Source organism: Limulus polyphemus, unplaced genomic scaffold (assembly GCF_000517525.1).
Source record: "Limulus polyphemus unplaced genomic scaffold, Limulus_polyphemus-2.1.2 Scaffold1170, whole genome shotgun sequence".
Taxonomy (NCBI): Eukaryota; Metazoa; Arthropoda; class Merostomata; order Xiphosura; family Limulidae; genus Limulus; species Limulus polyphemus.
In genome coordinates, this window is record NW_013666780.1 from 158,786 (window position 1) to 181,195 (window position 22,410).

Here is a 22,410-nt window from a genome sequence, read left to right on the forward strand (position 1 = left end):
CCTGGGATGGAGGGGTTTTCATATGATAAGAGGCTGAAATCTCTCGAATTGTTTTCTCTTGAAAAAAGAAGAGTTAGGGGGGGATGTGATTGAGGTGTTTAAAATTGTAAAGGGAATTGATAGTGTTGATGTGTCATCTGTTTTTATATTTAACAATGAAAATAGTAGGACTAGGAGACACATATATACATTTTGGCAAGGTAGGGGTCATCTTCAGCTAAGACAGTTTTATTTTTCTAACAGAGTGGTTGGCCTTTGGAATGGGTTGCCTTCAGATGTTTTAGAGGCAGTAAATTTAAGTGAGCTTAAGAAAAAGCTTAAGTATATGGATGAAAAGGGCTAGGTTTAAAAATTTTTATCTTATTTTATAATCATTTAAATTTAGTTTTGAGGATGGAACAGCTGAGATAGACCAATAGGTCCATATTGTCCCAAAATATTATGTTATATTATGTTAAATATATGCCTAGCCCTGAGGCATTGCAAGACACTGGCAAATGGGGCCTGTGCCTTGATTCTATTTGACAGTGAGCCGAATCCCCAGTTGATGTCTTGATAAATCAGAATAGAAAAACATGATCAATATCGTATTGAAAAGTCAGAAATTTCTGTGCCTATGAGCCAAAGTCCCAAATATTTTAATTACCCATGGCCTAGCTTCAAATACAATGTTTCAATATAAACTGCAAGGCTTTCACCCTAACTTAATAGCTAGCTTTGTTAGATAATGAAACACATAACATACCACATAAATAAATAACAGAACAAATACAACAACTCTAATTGAATGCCCATTCACTACTTTCTATCTGAACTAACTGAATACTGTAGTATTTTCAAGTAAAACAGGTTTCTTGACAAGTATTAGAGGCAAACCTGCAGATAACAGCAGGTTCAATCAAGAAATAAAGGGAATGTTCTTTAATAGATAACTTGATTAAGTACCTCTAAGTGTGAAATAAAGAGTCTGGACAAATGCAAATAAATGAACTAAATCTTTATTTTAGCGAATAAACAGAAAACACAGTGTGCATACCTATGCAGACAAAATGAGTCCTTTCTACTAGGCTGTGTTTATCTCCACAGCTTTCTCTCCCTCAGGATTAAACTCCACAGAACTGAAACATGTTTTTAAAATTAGTCTTCTCTTGACAATCTCCTTATATAAACTGGCTGAAGAAAGCATGCCTGAATTCTACAGGAAAATATTGCTTTCCTCACCCAGTCAACATTGTCACCTTGAGGCCTTTGTTCCTTCACAGCATTGGTCAGCTGTTAAATTTGGTTAATGTAATAACTGGCCAGCAAAGGATATTACAGTGTCAATCCTTTTAACTCAGATGCTATATATTACTGCAAAATCCTCTTAGGTAGAGGAGATATCACCTACTACTGAGAACAAAGAAATGAAGAAACTAGAACAAGGTAATCTTAACGACTTTCTAGACCATGTGTTGTCATTATTACAACATGGAAACTAAATAACTGAAAATTTTTTTAAATTTCACTAAAGCAGTTAGAAAACTTATGATATCGCTGCATATCATATTACTCAAATTTATATCTGTATCCTCATTTCTAAATATTTTATACATTTAATCATTACATCATTAATACAGCCAGCAGCTCCATCTAACAAACAATTAGAACATTAAAAATACAGTTTACAACAATGATTAGAAGATTTGTTAAACTAAGTAAAGATATTGCATTTACAACAGAAACAAAATTACGGAAGTAATCAGTTACAATAGGCAAAAGCCTAAAGTAATTCAATATGATATAATGTTGAAATCTTGCCAGTAATGAAAGGTATAAAAACTAGTTGGTAAAGTTAATATTTTCCTTACCTGAAAATGTATTTTCAATAGATACTCATCTCCATGCACAGATTAGCCATTTCCTCTTGAAGTCTAGCTATTCTGTCTTACAGATTTGCATGCCACAAGCCTTGTGAAACCCCACCTAAAATTCACATGAAAACATGCAAATTTGAGCTATAGAGTGATGACATATCATGCAGCAAAACCCTCCACCAGTAGGAACATCACACATCTCATTGCAAAAATGCTCCCTCTACAGTTACACATGAAAATCTCCATTTTTTGACAATGCAAACACAAAAAGTTCACCAGGAAAGTGGGGAGGAAGGGTGGGAACATGCATGGATGTATCTTCTGGAAATACATTTTCAGGTGAGGAAAATTTAAACTTCAGATACAATGACTCACCTCTATGCACAAATTAGCAAGAAGCCTGAAAGGTGTTGCAGGGTTGGTATAATAGGTAGATGACCATCTGACATCTTGTACACAAGGCCAATCAGTATAGTAAGGTTGAAGCACATTCAGACTGTACCAAGTATGCTCACCTCCTTGACCATCAGTCTCTATAGTTCAATACCAGCCATGAAAGAAGTATCCGTGCACAGCTCCTCAACTGTCATACAATAAGGGCCCATGCCAGCCACAGAAGAAGGGCATTGCAGTGGTCACAAAATAACAATGCTTATGAAACTACCAGTCAACCATGAGGCTCTACAAACTTATTGCCAGCTGTGGGAGTAGGGTTAACGAGTGATACATCACGGTTAGATATTAAGAAATATCAATAACTCTGCAAGCATAATTGGTGGGGTTATATTTTTGTAAGAGGAGGTAAAGGAGAGATGTTGTATATAGACAAGTTGGAGTGGTCTGTACTCCAGAAAAACCCCTGTCCCACTTCTCAGTGTAAAGGAACTCTGTGTTTTAGCACCCACTTTCAGGTCCCAATTGGTGAGAATTCTCCATAGTTCAACACCTCAGTGGCTGAGAGCTGGTAAGTGATAAGGGTCTCCCCCCTGCTCCATACAAGGGGAAGGGATTTGCATAGGGGAGACCCAGAAAATGTGCCCAGATCCCCATTGGTCTTTCAGTCCAGAAACGTCATTTTCTGGTGACAGTGCAATAGGTAACTGTGAAACCCTATTTTTAAAAGCCAACAAAGAAGGAATAAGTACAACACTGGTGCTGGCTTTTTCCATGATAATCCATAGAATGGATACAGTCTGGATCAGATTAGAAAAAGTTAAGTAAAATACCATGAGTAGGATTCCAGTGGTCTTGCAGAACACCCCATCTCACAGTGGGCACCAATTGGGCTAGAGTGGATGGTCTGAGCTCTTTCTGTTGTACTGGCCTGAAGTGGAACTTTGGGTAAGTATACCCTGTGAGGCAATGCTAGTTGCCTAGTGGAATCCAAAAGTAGAAGAACAGTGAGAAAGGAATAAGAAATTGAATACTCACACCCATTACAGGTGCAAGGTTAATATTAAAGAATAGCTGTTGGTGTAGGCCTGTATGCTTCTGGAGACAAGACAGCCAGATAGTGGAGATAGTTAAATGTAAGACCATTGATTATGGGGTAGACCACCCTGGAGGAAAGGGGAAAAATCTAAAGAAAGGAGACATGAGAGAGCATACAAACATCCACCATCAGAGATGCACATACAAGATATATGAAATCGCAGATCCAATCCATAATTGGGTAATGTGAGAGGCCTGAGGTAAAGGACGTGTCCCAGTTATGAAAAGATAGTGAGAGGAACCACAAGGAGGAAAAGCGTGACAAAACACCAAGCAGCCAAGACAGGACAAGACCAACTGTCTGGAACAGAAATAACACCAAAAAAGAGAAATTCAAAGAGGGGATATGGGAGAAAGGAGTGACCACTTCCCCTGTCCTGGAATACAAGGAAAGGAAAACCAGCCAGGATAAAGGAGAAGGGAAGATCAGCAATGAGGAAACGAGTATAGATATGTGTGCAACAGCTCTCAATGATAAGTAGGAATATGACTTGTAAGTCCAAGGAGAGCAAAAACATCTACTAGTGGTGCTATAGAGACCCCAGTAAGAGCATGGAGAACCACAATGACAATCCAATCAGGCTAGAAATAGGAGGGGGGGGGGGCAGTGGATATGCAAGGAATGAAAGAGGCAACTTAAGAATAAGCAACTATTTCTAAACATCAACTATTGTGTATATGGAAAGAATCAATGAACCATGACCAAACACAATATTCTAAGTGGGAAATGGTAAGAAGGAATTAACCATGTCTAAACATTTTTTCCTATATGTACATGTAAAGGAGTAATGAACTATGTCAAAAATTTAACTCCAATGAGCAACACATTAGGGAGTAATGAACAATTGCAAAACAATATCTTCTATGTAGATATATTAAGGAGTAAAAACTAGTCCCAAACCTTAACAAGGATGTGTACATGGCAAGGAAAAATTAACCAAGATTTTTCATCCATACATATGAAGAGGTAATGAACAATTTCAAAATAATATCTTCTATGTGGACATGTTAAGGAGTAATAACTAGAATCAAATATTAACAGTTATGTGTGCACAGCAAGGTATAATCAACTAAGTTAAGCATTATCTTCCATGTTTACATGTGAAGAAGTAATAAACAAGATGTAAACATCACCTATGTAAACATGTTAAAGAGTAAGACCTAGAACTAAAGATTAACATGGATGTACACATGGCAAGGAATAATTAACCAAGACTAAGGATGATTTTCTGTGTGTACAAGTGAAGAAGTAATGAACAAGAACTCAACATTATCATCTAGGTATACATATTAAAGAATAAGGAACTAGAATCAAAGATTAATAGTTATGTATACATGGCAAGGTATTATCAATTAAGACTAAGAATTATGTACCACAAGTACATGTGAAGAAATAATGAACAAGATGTAAAAATTACCTTCGACTTGGACATATTAAGGAGTAGTAAACCAGAACAAAATATCAATGACTATGTGTTACACGTGAGAGAGCAACTAACTCTAACTACACATTAACATCTATGTGTACATGTGACAGATAGATAAACTATGACTAAACATAATATATTTAGTGGTATATGTTAAGGAGTAAGTAATTATGATTAACCATTATTGTCTAACTAGTTCAAGTTTATGGGTAACGAACTAATTCTAAATGATATACTGTATGTGGACATGTTAAGGAGTAATAAACAATGTCTAAACAATAACTTCTATATGTTACCTGGTAAGGCAGGAAGGATGAGGCATAAGACAGTGGGAAGAAACCCGAAGTAACTGTTAGCTATGGCACTAACAGGGGAGAAGAAAGGAAACAACAGGTACAAAGCATATGTAAGGCAGGAAAAGTCAAGAGATATTCAGTAGGTTGAGAAGTACCGGGTACAAAAGTCGCTCCATTTCGTACTCCTCAACTTCAGCTTCAAAATCTGTGAAGGGAAATGTGTGGCAGAGATGATAGAAGAGAGTCCAGGCTGCAACATGAACCCCACCATACACTTGACAATGTTACATTACTCTTCTTCTTACTGTATTTGTCAACCCGAATGGCACCTTTTGCAATACATGATGGCTGTCATGATCTCAACAGGCAAGAACTTCCTTAGTTTGTGGTAACTGTGAGTGATATTTGTACTCACATCAGCAGACAAATAATTCACATTAATCTGTGAATTTATAGTGAAAGGCTGAAAATACAAAGTAAAATTATTGAAGTATTTACTTCAACAAGTCTCAGAAAAAATAAACACATCTTAGCACAACTGTGCCAAGGAAAAGAATGAGGATATTTGTGCGTGCATGTAAAGGGAGCATATGCACAAGGAAGTGTGTCACACTCCTATTGGTGGAAGGGTTTGCTGCAGGATACATCATCACACAGTAGCACAAATTTACATGTTTTCACATAAATTGCAGGCAGGAGTTTCACAAGGCTGGTGGCATGCAAATCTCTAAGGCATAATAGTGTAACTTCAAGAGAAAATGGCTAATCTGTGCATGGAAGTGAGTCATCATATTCGAATTTAGAGTTAATGAATTTTTGCTCTAGAACAGTAAACATCCAAATATAAAATATACAGATTAACTCTTCTGGGCATATTTTGAAGTGAGTATAGATATACATATATCATCTTTTGAGTTAAACACTAATTTTAACGGTTTCTTTCCTTTAATAAAATTAACTAAGTAAATGATTTTGTTCATAAATCACATTATGAATTCCTTTGAAACTTAATAAACTTAACAATTATATAATTGATGCTAATATTCATGATATAATGAAATAAGTGATCACTTCTAAAATTGTAGTTTGATCTTCCTATGAAATCTGTTGAAACAGATAAGTCTCAATATGATAAGAATAAGTTCCCTTCTAGACAGAGTTTAACCATAAATTCAAGTTAGATGCATATTTAAAATGGTTTTTAGAATGAAAAATGTATATCATTTAAAAGTGTGCTTCCAGGAAAAAAAAAAAAGTAATTTGCTGTTCACAAAGCATAAATTAACATGTCTTTACTGAGTATTAGACAGGATCCATCAACAGATGTTTTTTTTTTTATATGAAAACATACCAGAAATAGTATGGAAGTCTCTGCAGACAGTATATGAAATTGGCACTGTTAATAATAGAAGTAGATGAGGTAGAAAACCAGAACTCTCCAAAGTGACCCTTAAGTACCTCAGGCAATGTTCTTTAAATCACAAGATGCATAATGTCATTATTATGCAGCAAAAGTCCTCCACCAATAGGAGGACAACACATCTTGTGCACTAAACTCCCTCTATACTTCTGCACTCATGAAACTTCCTTCTTTGATGAAGCAAGGAACAGTATGGTGCAGCAGAAGTGGAGAGGAATGGCTATAATGCAGGAGACCACATCTCATCTTTTCCAGGGTATACTCTTTGTCCAGGAAAAAGGTAGGAAGAGGCAAATGAGCCCTACGTGTCGCAGTGATGGACAGAATAAGAATATGGCCATCCAAGAATTTTCATACAAAAGGTCGGAGAGCCAATGGTTGGGGCATTGTTCAGAACATACCTTGTGCTCACTTCAACTCTAATGTTAAGACTATTAGACCAGCATCTGCTGTGGAAGAAGGGTATACAATTCATGCCATAGAGTGTGAAATGGTGTGTGTGGATGCCTCAACTCCACTGAACAGATATCAGCTGTAGAAGGAGGGCACATGTGTATAGTGTGTTCACCTTGACTCTACTAAACAGAATTCAGCTGCAGGAGGGGAGCACAGTTTATTAGCTCACCTCACTCAACTAGACAGGTAACATCCGCAGGAGGAAAGCACCAGTGTATAGTGTGCTCACTTTGACTCTACTGAACAGACATTAGCTGCATGAGGAGGCACTGTTTATTAGTGCATGCTCACCTCACTCAAATGAACAGGTGATGTCCACAGGAGGAGGGCACGTGTACAGAGTTTGCTCACCTCAATTCTATTGCAGAAGAAGGGCATGATATAGTGGTGCATACTCATCTTGACTCTATGGGACAGTTGCAAGGAAGAGGGCACAGATCTTGTAATGTGCTCACTCAACTATAATGAACAGTTGCAAGCTGTAGGTGGAGGGCACAATCTTGCAATGAGCTCACCTCTGCTGAACAAATGAAGATTGTAGGATGAGGGCACAGTATCATATGGTGTGCTTGTCTTAACTGTACTGTACAGATTCAGACCAAAAGAGGAAGGCACAAGTGGAATGTTATAAGTATAGTTATATGATGGGTGACCTGTACTAAGATGACAGTATCACCACCACCCTACTTTCCACTGTTTGGTACCCATTATTCTAGCCCCAGTGGTTAGGTCCTAGTCAGTGAGGATTCTCTATGGTCCACCACCTTAACAGCTAAGAACTGGTAAGTGGCAACAGTCTCCTGTGCTACACTCAAAGAGAAAACTGGGGAGAAATTCATGGTGGGGAGACTCGGAGAAAATGCCTGGAACCCCATCTGTCCTGTTTCAGCTGGAAAGGTCTTTTTGGAGACAGTGCAACAAGTGACCATGTCTCCATTTTGAAAAGAGAGCAAGGGTAAGCCAGTGAAACAGGCAGAGCACCCACTGGTGCTGTCTTTTTCCATGATAGTCCAAGGAATAGGTATGGTTTAGACTGGAGAGTAGTCGGATATATAAATGTACTGCAAGGATACCTCAAGTGCTCTTGCAGAACATCCCAACTCAACAGTGGGCATATGTGGAACCAGGGCAGATGGTATGAGCATTTTTTGCTATTCTGGCTTGAAGGGAAATTAGTATACACTGGAAGGCACCACCAGCCATCTGGTGGGATCCTGTAAGCAAATGCTGTAATAAGAAAAAAGAAATGTATTCACATCTCTAAAGATAGTGGGTAGACTGTAAAATAGTGAATGGAAGCAAGCAGTAACCTTCAGGATATGAGATATCCAGGTAGTGAAAATAGATGTAATCCACATGCCAGCCTGAAGAATCTCATTCAGAAGCTGTCAGAAACAAACAGCGAGGGAATAAGTGAGGTGAAGAATATGATGGGATGAAATGTGGAAGTCTGTGAGTATCGATCCCCAATGAGAATCAGACAAAACATAGAAGTTGATGGACCCAACCTGTAAGAGTAGAAGGAGATATGTCCCTGGAGGATGTGGAATCGCAGGGAATAATGAGTCCAAAATGGGAGCCTTGGAAGTGAGAGGTACATGCCTAATAGCAACAAATTGCATGAACAGGATATAAAAGTCTGTCTGGGTCTGATCAATCATAGAAGTATGAAATAGAAGTGAGGGAGATAGCAGAAAAGAAGCAGTCACCTTCCCAAGCAACTGAAGTCTTAAGAAAGAATGACCAGACAGGATAAAAAAGAATATAAGAATGGTGGAAAAGGGTAAAGGAAGAATCGATAGCATAAAGAGCTGAATGATGGTGACAACAGATGAAAAGAAAGTAGAAATAGGTCTTAAGAGAAAGGTGGTATAAGTTGCAAGTTGTCAATGGCTCAAAAGGAGCATGGGTAACGTCATGCAGGATGACATTGAGATCCCAATTGAGCATGGAAACAGGGCGAGAAGGTCTATGGATAAGGAAGGACTGTACAAGGTAGAGAGAACTGAGGGGGGTATCACAAAAGGTGAAAAGTTGAAGACAAGGCAACAAAATAATCAGTAAGAGTGAAGACAGCTAATCTACTGTCGAACAGCCAAGTAAAAAACAAGGAGAGATGGCTGACAGTAGAATGATCAGGAGCAAGGTAGCAATGAATGGACCAACACTGAAAGACAAGCCACTTACACTGGTAGATGAATGACAAGAATGAGAAAGGAAAAAAAAACTGCTCATTTCAAAAATCCATCCAATGATGTGAGGTTGAAGTAAGAGAGAGTGTATGAGTGGTAGGGGAAGAGGGGGACAGTTGGGCAGGCAGTGAAGAAGATGACATGATAAGGAGTATTGCAAATCGAAGCCAAGGCCCATGGCACAATATGGAGAGGTCATTGTGCATATCTGAAAATATGAGACCAGTCTAGACTAAAAAATTTACAAACAAAGCTGAAGGATGAGAAACAGGAGACCAAAAGAGGGAAAGCTTTGTATTGTGAGGGGTGGTGAAAGCATTGATGAGTTGAGTCCCATCAGGAAATCTGAGGATGAACAGACCATTCTGTAGGCAGAACACAGTATGGAAAAGAGAAAAGGTCTGCAACTATTTTCATAACACATGGCAAGCAATTAGACAAGCCTGTTGAGAATTGGCCCAATGAGAAAGGTCAAGGGTTTGAAAACAAAGGATCTGTATTGGGTACCCCTTTGGAAGTTGATGCAGGAAACTACCATGGAGTTGTCAGAGTGGATCATAACTAAATGGTCCACACTGAAGAGTAGCAAATGTGACATTTCTGACACACTGACAGAAGCTTGAGCTTGTTGATGTGAAGAGAGGACTCATCCTGGGTCTAACTGCCTGATGTGAGACTGTTATTCAGAGATGCTCCTCAACCAGAGAGGGAGCATTGGTGAAGAGGTGTAGGTTCAGTTTGGGTGAAGGTGATAGAACACTGATGGTGGTATTGAATCAGTCAAGCCACCAAGAGATCCTTGAGTAGAGGAGGAGACAGGAGAACCATTGAGGTCAAAGGTTCCCATGTGTGGTTCTACTACTCTTGCAAGAACCATTGGAGAAGGCACATATGAGTACAACCCAAAAAGATAAGTGGTTTCAATGAAACCTTGGTCCAAAAAGTGATAAAACCTGTCATTTAGTATGAGAAGGAGAGTCTTACATCCTGGTGACTGAAAGTTCCAGAGCTCACATGCAGATAGGAGAAGGTTGGACATGATTGAGAAAAAGAGTTGAGGAAAACTCTCAGGTGAACAAGATACTGGGTGGGAGTGAGAAAGGATATGGAAGTTTTTTTTCTAGCCACCCGAGACAGGTGCCATCCCTCAGAAGAAGGGTAGACTTTTCTCATGAGTGTGGCAGGAAAAGCCAGTTGTTCATGTAATTATGGATTTGCAGAACTAGCCCATGCAGACGGCAAGCAAAGGCCCAGACCACACAGTTGAAGGCATATGGGGTTGACACAATGCTGAATGGAAGATCCCAAAACTGGAAGATACAATCCCAATGAATAAAGTGAAGGAAACATTTGAAGGAATCTAAAATTGGCATGGGAAGGAACCATCTCTTCTAGGCATATAAGATAGATGTGATCTGTCGAAGGAGGAAAGTGAACTGGGTGAGGGCTGAGACAGGGAGGGGAAGAAAATTGGAGAGAGAGTCTGTGAATTAGAACAAGAGTAACTAATCGGTCTGTGGAGATATGTGACCAAAGGTGTGAGAACCACAACAGATGAGCTCTCACAATATTTGGTTTTACTTGGTAGTCACCGACAAGCCTGGCGAGACTCACATCAGGTGGAAGGGGGAGGTCAAAAGGTGGGGATAGGAAGATGGGAAACTGAGGGTCTTGGACGAGATTGAGTGGGATGGTGGGTTTGGAACATTCTAGAAACCAAGGATGCAAGCAAAGATTTATGAAAGGCAGCTTTCCTTCATGATTCAGTTGGATCATGACTACTCCAAAAAACTTCAAGGTGAAGAAATGGGGTGAAGATGAGGTCTCATAGGAAGGAGAGAGGAAGTTGAACTTGGGAAAGGAGAGTAACCCTACTCAACAACAAGTGAGCAGGGAAAAAGCAAAAGAAATGGAATGGGCCATGGTAGAAAAGAGAAGAGAAGAAGAATTACCATTAAATTCATCTGGGCATGGTGAAGTGTCTCTGACATCAGGTGTAGAGAGGAAAGGTAACAAAGCACAGAAAGACGTATCTGGGAAAGATGAGAGAATTGGGCACTGGATAGCAGAACTGACCCCAAAGGGTCTGCCCCCTAGCAGAAGAGAGAGATTTTAAAGTTTGTGAATCGAGAAAGGGGAAGTTAGAATAATGGTAAGCCAGGATAAAGGAATCTGATAAATGAGGAGGACAAGGCATGTGGTCAGAGAAACAAAGACGGTCTAAAAAGGAATTAGCATGAATGCCAATATCAGGAGAAAGGGGGAAAAAGGGTTAGGATTGTAAAGGAGGGAATGGGAATAGTCACAGGGGCAAGAAACAGAATGGAACAAACCTGTGCTATAAGGTCCTGATAAGATGAGGAAGTTTGAGGTCTATCTTCAAAAGGAACTGAAGTTCCCAAGGTATAACCAGGATGGAGAAACAAACGTTCAAACTCATTCTCCTCAAACTCCCCTTCAAAAAATGGGAAGGAACACCTGACAAATGGATGGAAGCTGAAGTTCTCAACTACATAAGGAAACCCTCTACCCTATGCAAAATGGTAGTCACGTCATCCACATTCAATGTGCCTCTAGTAACCATATTTGAAAACTTAACTTGTGTGAGGAAATTCTTCCCTCACAGGAGAACTTGAAGATGTTGCATGAACTATTGAGTTTATAATTTGAAAAAAGAAAAGGAAACTAAGTCCCTTAATCTACTCAAGTGTAAGTACATTGTAAAAAAACAAAATATATTTGATAAATTCAGTACCAAGGAAAAGAATGAAGATTCATGAGTGCAAAAGTACAGAGAGAGTGAGTGTGCAATGAGATGTGTCACCCTCCTACTGGTGGAGGGCTTTTGCTGCATAATAATGTCATTATGCAGTAGTACAAGTCACAAAAAATCTCATGAGTTTAGATGGAAGTTGTCTGAAGGCTAGTGACATGCAAATCTCTAAGGCAGATGCAAGGGGAAGATAGCTTAATTGTGTACAGAAGTGTGTAACATCTCGGAAATGCAATGTACTATAAGAACTGAATGATAAGGCTATGAACAATCATTTTGTTGTTGTTTTTGCAATAGCTCTCACAACTTAATGTGGTGATATATATATGGTCTGGTCTAAACATTTCATGAACACTCAGTGACATATTTGGCATATGGTATATTGAATGTCCCCAAGAGACTGGTGAATTACCACTCCAGAAGATTACATTAATACCTTCTGTTTGCCAACAAGTACACAAGAAGTAACTTGTGATATTGTAAAATAATAAAAATTCTAATCCAGGAAAATACATAGATTCCTTGTTCATTAAAAAAACACTACATTAAATCCTGATTGCGACTGTTTTTGACCAAAGATTCAATGAAATGAACATAATATTTTTCATTACTTTGAATTATATGTAACAAATGCCGTTTATTCTGATTAAACAAAGCATGCACTTGTGATAACGCAAAATTACACCTAAACAAAAATACCTGATCTCCACAAAAACGAGATTTTGATATATCATAAAGAAGAATATGTAAAATACTTTTTAACAGGTGCCAAGACACAGCGTTGAAGTATAAAATAAAAACTCATTTGCTGCAACACAAGCAAACAGAGGGAAAAAGTAAACCACAAAGTGAAATAAAGATGACAAAGCACATATGATCAGCAGTCTGAACAGTACTGTGTACCAAAGTAAACTTCCACACCGCGTCTTGACTTCTTCAAGGTCAGAGTTCAACCTCTTATAAAAGCACAAAAATATGACACACATTCTCCTTAATGCTAACCAATTCCAAAAGCGCACCAAGATGCAGAAGGATCTCTGTTCCATGTGAAAGTTGCAAGGTATCGTCCAAACACAAAGTCAAGAAGGACAAAATGTAACCATTCTATAAAATTGTAAATAAAGTACTTGACCAGTCAAACTGCAAAAAAGTAACACCCGGGGTTGAATTAATTATGTCACCTCTATCTGGTTCAGTGTGTTTCAAAACCAGAATTTAGTAAAAACTAATAATTTTGTAAATAAGAAATGCATACTATGGGAGAGTACAATACGTATTATTTTCATACTTTTTGGTATATCCAGGTACAATTCAACTAAGGTTAGAGATATAGCAGATAGGTCCACTAGATAAGAGGAAATTTGCTCAAGATATTGAGTTGGTGTTAAATGAAATAAACACTGGACATAAATTGTTTAAAAAAATCCACAATATTTAATATGGGGATCTTTACTTCTAACTATTCAATTTGAAAGTATGCACCAGACAGTTTAAGTGTCATCATTGCTTAGTTTGCAAGAAACCTTACATTTACCCAGAGCACATTGCACTACCCAAAGCTAGTACTTCGCAAGAAACAGTTTGGTGTATGTTAAGCCATTGCTCCAAGTTGTAATGGAATTATTTAAACAAACTTATAAAGCCAGATAAATTAAAGTAGTATTGGGACATTTATTATAGTGTCTAATAACTTTTTGTTCTAAAATGCATATTGAAAAGCTACATGAAATATTTTCCAAACAACCAACACAGTAAGAAAAAAGTAGAGTTAACTGAAGTATGGCATCCAAATGCAAATTGCCTAAATGCCTAGTGTATTCTAAATTTCATATTTTTATTCATATCTTCTTAATGTGTTGTTATATAAATTCCAAGGTACAATAATAAAACAGCAGATGTGAAAAGGTTAGAAGCTGAAGCTGTTAGGATGAATAATTGTAATTGTCTGTTATAAACAGCACTCCTAAAAAAAAATAGGTATTATTGATTTTAGTTCATATTTTTCAACTTTTTTTTTTCATTATACATTCATGGTTTTGTTACAATAAGTACTAGGATGAAGAAAATAAGAGATAAAATATAAAGTTTTACCAAAAAACAGCTTTTGATATTAATTAAGGAGAGTTGATAGGTCATGCAAATTAAATAAGAAAACTGTAATAGGAAAAGAAATATTTTTATTCTTAGCACAAAAATCAACTATGACTCAGAATGACTTAGTAAAAGCTTCATAAATTCAGACAAATCTTTAGTAGAAATACTTTATTAAAAAATTTGCATTTTTCTATACAAAAGATTCAATGTTTACTGAAAACTTGCCAAATTTTGTGAAGATACACTTAGTAAATTAAGCAAAAAAAGGTGGAATACCTTTCAAAAAACCTGTAATAAGCTCATGAGACAAGAAAACTGTTCTTAAACCATGCTGAGTATCATTTATTAACTTTTGACATTCAAGATGCTTTTTTCTTGACTGTAACAACAGATTTTAACAACTTGCCAGCAACAGTAATATAGTTTTACTGTTCCTTCTTGAATTCTTATAGGTAGTTTTTAAATAATTAATATTCTATATTACTAAACCTTGCATGCACCAGTGACAATGCATGAAAGTTTTATGCCCCTCTCAATTGCCCTTCACGATATTTATCTCGTGATACTCTCCACCTACGTCAATGCGCCATCTATCCTGGTACTGTATATAAGTACCTCATTCAGATAATGTTATCACTTTTTCAAGACTAATTCAATCTCTAACACTGGCTCTTAGTGGGAAAGAAGGGCGGGAGAGTGTCAGCAGAGGTAAGTATTATTGGAAATACCTTTTCAATTTAGGAAAATGTTAACTTCCAAAACATACTTACCATCCATTGATATTTATAGCTAGAATCCCATTGACCTCAACTTATTTAATCCAAAGACTGGCAGGGAAGGATTCCCTTATGCTTTACTCATGATAGTCCATGAGTGGTGGTCCATTATAGATCAGTAATACCACCTGGTCAGCTCCTAGGTGGTCTAATGGAACACCTCATTTTTAACAGAGCCTGTTGCAACCTGTAAAAAGTATATTCAATTGGTATTTGCTAGGGAGGAATTAGTTTGATAAAAACACACCTGTCTGGGCAACACCTGCCACAGAATGAGATCCTGTGAAAACAATGTAAGGGACCCTGAAAGTTACAAATAAAAATACTCACCCCCTCTGGATAGTTTAGCAGAAATGGTGAAGATAACTACAGGGGGTAGGGAAAAACCCTCAGATGAATAGATGATCAGATCATGCAAATAAAGTGAGATAAAGGTATTGGGGGAGATTCACATACCAGTTCACACCATGACACCCAGCAAGCAATTTGACCGGGTTGCTAAGGGCATAGAAAAGCAACAAATCTGATGAGATGTGACTCACTTCAAAGAGAGCCCAGAATAAAAATCATTGTCTAGTATCTCAAAAGGTATTAGTGCAGGACAACACAAAAACTTCAGAACCCTCACTGAACATGACCAAGATCAAAATCTGATTGGTCATAGAAGGGAGAAATGGTGAACAGATGAATTGGAGAAAAGGACTGAAACTCTTTCCTGTCTGACGGTGTGTTGAGTAAGAAGAACTGGTCTACAAAGGTAGAGAGAATAAGAAAGTGGTCTGTGGACAAACAATGCTAATCAGTCTGATGTCTATGGGTCAGCAGCCATGAAAAATAAACCTGCAGGTAAAGGCATTTATAAGAGTTAGGTCACAAATAGGTTTGAAGACAGAACACATAATTTAACTGTAATATACTTGGTAGGTAACTGGAATGGTCATTTGAGACCAAGAACAAAAAGCAACTTTGGAAATCTGGAGAATACTGGGGACTCAAAAAATATGTATTTGCAATAATCAAATGGTAGTCAATAAGGCTGCATTAAACAATGCAATTGTGGAAAATGCAAAAACCTCTGCCAAAGAACCAGGTAAAAAAAAAATGTGTTATGGTTGACACTACTGATTGGAATAGGTTCTACCTCCTCTCAATACACCATTGCCGATATGCAAGTCATTATCGTTGACAAATGTACCTTTCGGACTTAGCAAAATCTGAGACAGACACATGGCAACCTTAGAAATTAAACCCCAATGCCGTGGGAAATAAAACATAACATCTATACCAAAAGCTTGAGCTTCTATATAGCCAGATGTACCATATCAGATCATAGCTGCCTCCACATAGACAGCCTAAAAAGAAATGGAAGAGTTGGACACATCAGAAGGGACCACAGAAGCAGAAACCCGTGCGTAGCAGCCAATTTGGTGCATTCAACAGGAATTGACAATGATTTAAAACTAATCATATTTACTACCCTGGGTAACATATGAAATAGAGAGAAGGCTTCGAGTTGTAATCTCATCCTATCCTGATGGAATGCATCTATCGCAAAAGCCCAAAGATGAGTTACTGGAAACCAACTTGCCAGTAGTTGATGATCCAATGAGAGGCCAACCCACCAATTAGAGTGGCAAAATGAGAGCCAATCCAACAGAACCTTGTAATGGATTGAGACAATTAACCTGCTACTACAGGCATTCCTGTGGAACATGGCAAGCTAGCAGGGTGATAGAACAGAAAAGGTACTGAGAAAGGAAGTCCAAAATTTGAAAACAATGATACCTAGACCACGCACCTCCTTGATGAGAAACACAAGACACTACCATGGAATTATCAGAGTGAAGCCTGATAATTTATCCCTTAATAAGTCCAGACCATGAAGCATTGCCTGTTGAAGAGCAAGAAAGAGGAAAATATTGTGTAGGGAATCTTCTTCATCTGTGCATAGATCCTGGAATTCCTGACTTTTGGTATATGCACCCCAAGGCCTTCATGAAGAGATGGAACTCTGGATGAGGTGGCAGTAGAGAAACCTATATCGTAGTAGTGTCCTGACTTAACAACTCCTCGAGATGAAAAAATGACTAAGGAAACTGGGAAAACCAGTGAATCAATGTTTATTATCTCCTGGCCGCATAAAGACCAATAAAAGGATTGCTTGTGTTCTCATCAAAAAGACAAGAAGGATTTTAGTGATGCCCACATTCCCAGAAGAGAAAGAACCATCCATGCAGTGGGAGAAGGAGAGGTAAATAAGAGTGTGGCATCCTATTCTATACATTGAGCCTGACTAAGAGATGAGATGAAAAATAAAAAATATCCAGAGTGATGACATATAGAATTGGAGCAAGAACAGATGTCTCAATCCTGAAAGGGAAACCTGCCTTGGTTGATTCTAAAAGTAGAATGAAGGTGACGAGAACCCATGTGAAGCCAATGCAAGTCCAAAGGTTAAAACTCAGAGCTGCAGTACCTGACCTTTGTGCACAACAAACGCAGATAGGTGCTGACTACAACCAACTTGGACATCTACAATCTCAGTAAAAAAATCAACACAGATTGAGGAATGAGGAATTTGTGAATCTTGGAAAATCTAGGTATTGATATGGATAAGTGAGAAAGATTGAGGGCTGGACACTAATACCCTGTCTGCATAGGCCCAACAACTGACAAGGAATAAAAACTTTGAAGAACTAGCACAACTCTCTCACTATCCCCAGACCAACCAAATATAGATCACCCTAGAACTAATGAGTTCCAAATCCCGGTGAACTGTAGGAGATGGAAACACTATAGGTTGGGTGGATAAGAGTGGTGAAAATGTGAACTGAACAACTAATTGTGACTATGACCTCCTGTAGGAACCAATGTAAATCAATACTCCAATGACAACAGGGATGAATGTAGAACTGAAAATTGACCCAACATGCATGTTAACAATGGATTCAGCTCGTCATCAATGAAATTGGTGATCCTGATAGTCTCCCAATAAAATTAAGTGAAAGGAAAACAAAATGTTGAATTTTGGAGTTGTAAGTCCGTAGACTTACTCTGTCCCATCAGGAGACACTGAACTTCTCAGGTGAACTACAAAGTCCACCTTTGAACCTTGAAAATTCAAGGAGCAGATGTAGTATTTGAGAGTCGGAAAATGTTTCCATCCAGTGGTAGAAAGCTAAATCACGAAGTAACAACATTGTGTCGTATAAGGCCTAACTGTCCCTTCATGTAACTGAGAAGTAAACCTTTCAGCATGAGCCACAGATCTGTGTATGAAGAAAAAACTAAGCATTTGTTCCCAGACCTTTCAGCCATCAAGTAATGTGCAGGCTCAAAAGCAACATCACACATTCGAGGAACCAACAGAAGACAAACAAATCAAAGGCAGCTTATCCTAAAGTGGCCTCCTTTTCTACTGTAAGCTGCTGAAGTAGAAACCTGCCGAATATAAAGCAATGAATCACCATTCCTCTTTAGGTGTTACCATATTTTGAGTACTATTACACCATCAATATCAAATTAGCTTTTGCAGCACAATTACCAGAACTTTCCCTGCTTTGAAAACACAGTGGGATAAGGTTTATCAACTTGTTGAAAGTATAATGGTTACAATGAGAATTGTCTAAAATATTATCAAATGCTTATGCTATGGCTTTGTAGAAAGTCTAGGCCGATCCAATAAATTTGGATGCTGATTGATAAGCAGACATTTCCTGCAGAGTTTATTCAAATCCCGGCTCTGAAAACACAGTGGGGTAGGATTTATCAGCTTGTTTACACAGTACAGTAGTTGCAAACAGAATTGTCTAAAGTACTGTACAAAAGTGAGAGAAAATATTTACAATATGGCTCTGTACAAAGTTGTATCCGATCCAATAAAGTTGGGTGGTTGGGATTTAGTGGTAATATAGGTGTGAAAGCGCTTATGAGCATCCTGTTTCCTATTTTACATGCTTATACAGTAGCCAATAAATGCATAGTTTCCAATATTTTGTAAGGTACAGTGAGGTTTTGGTTACCATATATTACATATGTATATATATATATTATTACTATTTACAAATAAATATTTAAATTTTAGTTATTTTTCTTAAAACATAGAACAGTAAATAAAAAATATTCAGAAAACAATGATCTCCACTACTTACGATGTTTTGAAGTTCTTTTTTGCACTTGTGAGTCATACATGCTAACCCTCATTGTAAGCCTTGTCCAAATTCATATGTCGATGTAAAAAAAATAATTTTTGTTGACCTTATATGTGCATGTTTAAATACCAAAAAATTATAAAATACTATACCAATGCTACTGTAGTTCAGTAAAAAAAAATCTAATTTCTGTTCAGAAAATAGCATTGATCATAATACTTCATACTCTCCAACAATATAAGATCTTTTTTCTCATAAGTAACTTAGAAAGACTAACAGAATTACATAGAGAAATGTAGAGCTTATAACCATAAAAAAGCAGGAGCAGATAAACAAGTCTTCTCAAGTGATCAAGTGGTGGGTGGAGCCAATATGATGGATTCAATAAATATTATATCTCAGCAAAGGTATGAGGTTCTTATTTTATATTCTAGTTTGCCAATATTGGAAATTTGAGTTTATAATTTATATGCAAACTATAGACATTGTATTGTGGGCATCATAAAATGTAATCTGAACAAACCCAGAAGATAACATACCAGTGTAACACACAAAAATCGATATTTAGTTGTTTTTAATTTACTTTCAAATTAAGAAATTAACAAATGTATAATCCTAAAATTGAATTAAAATCTATAATTTGATACCAAATCTATTGACATACATTCATAAAATGGTAGTTCAATGAACTTTTGAAAATAAGTCTACAAACGTGATGACATGCCCTCTGACTCCTAGCTACCTGTATAGATAGGGTTAAATGACTCTCACATAATAGTTTGCATACATACCCAAATAGATTAGAGAAATACATTAGATAACTGTTTTGGTCAAACCCATAATTTACATCTTTCTTAATATATATGATGGCACCTCCTTAAATCTTACATCTAGGGTAAGATAATTCATTTGAGCACACATGACAGAGAAAAGCAAGCAGGGTAACAGAAAACAAAATTAACCTATCAAAGTCAATCTTTTTTCTTATCAAATAACTTCAACAAGATCACCATCCTAATTAAGATGCACACATCCTTATTCATACATACATATATTAACAAGTTCAAACTAAAACACAAAGCACACCAACATGAAAACTATTCCACAAATTTTTAACTGAAAGAAAAATAATTTATCTAGTGTATATAATAACCAATGCTTCACATTTCATTCATTGAGATCAGTCTCTCTCATCATAATTACTAAAATCTGATTTTCCTAAGAATCATGGTTCAACATAAACTTATCCAGGTCTGTTCTACATAAACATATGAAAGGTAATAATGAAATGTCAATTATTACCAAATGCTCTTGAACAACATACATGTACAACTAACCATGTCCTCCACAGTACCCAAAACAGTTTTTAATAGCATCCGTTAAAGAAATTTCTTACATATCCTGAGTGAGAAAGCAAATTCAGTCGAACCTAAAGAAGCCAAGGAATCCAATAACAAGAAATCAAAGGATAGTGAATTATTATAAATTTAAGGAAAGGCTTGAATTTTTGCAAAAATATATGGCTATTGAAATTTTGGCATATTATTCATTTCCTGAATATGTGAGATACACGTAAGTGGTTAGTGTCAATGGATGTTACGTATATACAAGACCTGAAGAAAACTTGGAGACCAATTAATTGAAAATACATGAAAAAAAAAATTTTTACATAAGCAATTTTCATATGTAATTAAGATTACTGTTTCATCTTGAATTTGTACATAATCCAGCAAAAATTATCAAAAACATTTGCTCAGGAATAAGTTTCCTTCCATTTTTTTCCTTTTGAAGCTGCTTGAAAAACATGACAATGATCAAGCTCCTTACTAGTTATATCTGATGTTTACTTGCCCTGACATTAAAATTACAAAGATACATGTATAGTAGTTACAAGATACACCTAAATTTAAGTGTAAATAAAAAACTTGATTTTTACAAATCTGGTGATTGGAATGGCCAAATTCAACTCAATTTTAAAATGAACTAATTTTATTCACTTACCTTATGATCACTTGGGTAATTTTGTATAAAACTGATTGTACAACTTGATATTTCTATCAACCATCCAAAGGATGACCCAAATACACCATTGAGACTTCTGTGTTTCCATATACTGCAGAAATAGCTGGGTAGAGCTTCTTGTCAGGAAGTCCACGAAATGCAACACCAAGGAACTCATAATTACGTTCAAATGCTAGAGTATTGTCTTCACAGTCTAAAATAACTCGAATTCTCTCACCTTTCTAATGCAATACAAAATGAAAAATCATAAGTGTCATATGAACAGAAACATGCACATATGTAACATAATATTGAGATGCAAAGGTATTTTTTAGTTTTGTGGGTAACAATGCATACACTTCATTATTAATAAAATATTTTAAAGAACACATAACTTCACTGAACCAGAAGGACTTTCATGGCGAAGTGACCAGAACAAATATAAGAAATGTCACTTTTGTACAAGAAGAAAAACCTCATTCCTGATATAATGTTTAAATACATACAAGACTATTAAAAATTGTTAATTTAAAAAAGAGGAATAGAAAATACAAAAATAAGATAGGTAGCTTAAAGTGAAAATGCAATCACAAAACAAAGTAAACAAACAAGCTTAAGGTTTGAGATATAGAGTTGACATTATTTCATGAAGCTACAAGTCCCTATTTTGACTATTCTAAATATTAGAGCTTTTAGACATGGAGTAAAAATAGGGATTTGTAGCTTGAGAAACTAACGTCAACATGATGTCTAAAACCCTAAGTTTGTTTGTTTCCTTTTTTTGCAATTGCATTTTCACTAAAAAATTACCTAAACTGTTTCTGTATTTCTTTAAGATCTCTATTCCTCCTCTTTAAATTAACGAATTTTAATAATCTTGTTTTTGTTGTTTTATTTATGTCCATCATTGACATAAATCTGTATAATATCATTAGTGTCCTGTAAAGTTTAGTTTAATGAAATACATAGTTGGTTTATGAGGCTCTTTTGAGAAGCAATGACAACATTTGGATTGGCTTCATGCAGACTGGATGGCTATTGCTCCTGGTATCATTGCTACAATGTTATCATTGATAGTGGTACTGCATGTATGATCACTATGATTAGGCCTCAAATCCCTGGTGCCAGATCGCCACACCGACTAAAAATTTCATCATGCCGCTTTGTATTTTCTCCCATTTTATTCATGCATAGGGCTGTGCAAAATAGCTCTCAAATCTAGAAAAGTTCCGGACTCTTGGAAGTCCGGAACTATTTTTGCATTCTTTGAGTCCTAAATTGAATTTTTTTTCTTGGATTTTAATGGTGAATTTAGCACTTCATGTTTTTTTCAGGAATGAAGTGCTGTGGTTGCACAACACGTTATTAATTTCATGCCATTCTTTTTCTCAATTCAACCAATCAGAATATGTGTTCAGACTCAGATGGGATCAAAACTATCAAGTGGTTGTTGACATCATGAAATCGTCAGCATGTG

General features: G+C 36.7%; 1 protein-coding gene across 2 annotated transcripts in view; it reads right to left on the reverse strand.

The window, feature by feature from the left end:
• LOC106462456 (F-box/SPRY domain-containing protein 1-like) overlaps window positions 1-22,410 on the reverse strand; it is a 43,136-nt gene that overhangs the window by 5,795 nt on the left and 14,931 nt on the right. Inside the window, exons 2-3 of one of the 2 annotated variants that reach the window (XM_022389727.1) lie at window positions 20,934-21,175; window positions 1,909-1,965 (exon numbers count right to left, since the gene is read on the reverse strand). In XM_022389727.1, the coding sequence (XP_022245435.1) occupies window positions 20,990-21,175 (186 nt within the window). In that variant the 3' untranslated portion in view covers window positions 1,909-1,965; window positions 20,934-20,989. Of the gene's footprint in view, window positions 1-1,908; window positions 1,966-20,933; window positions 21,176-22,410 lie in introns of those variants that run through there. The other variant, XM_013922377.2, reaches the window with a different exon arrangement.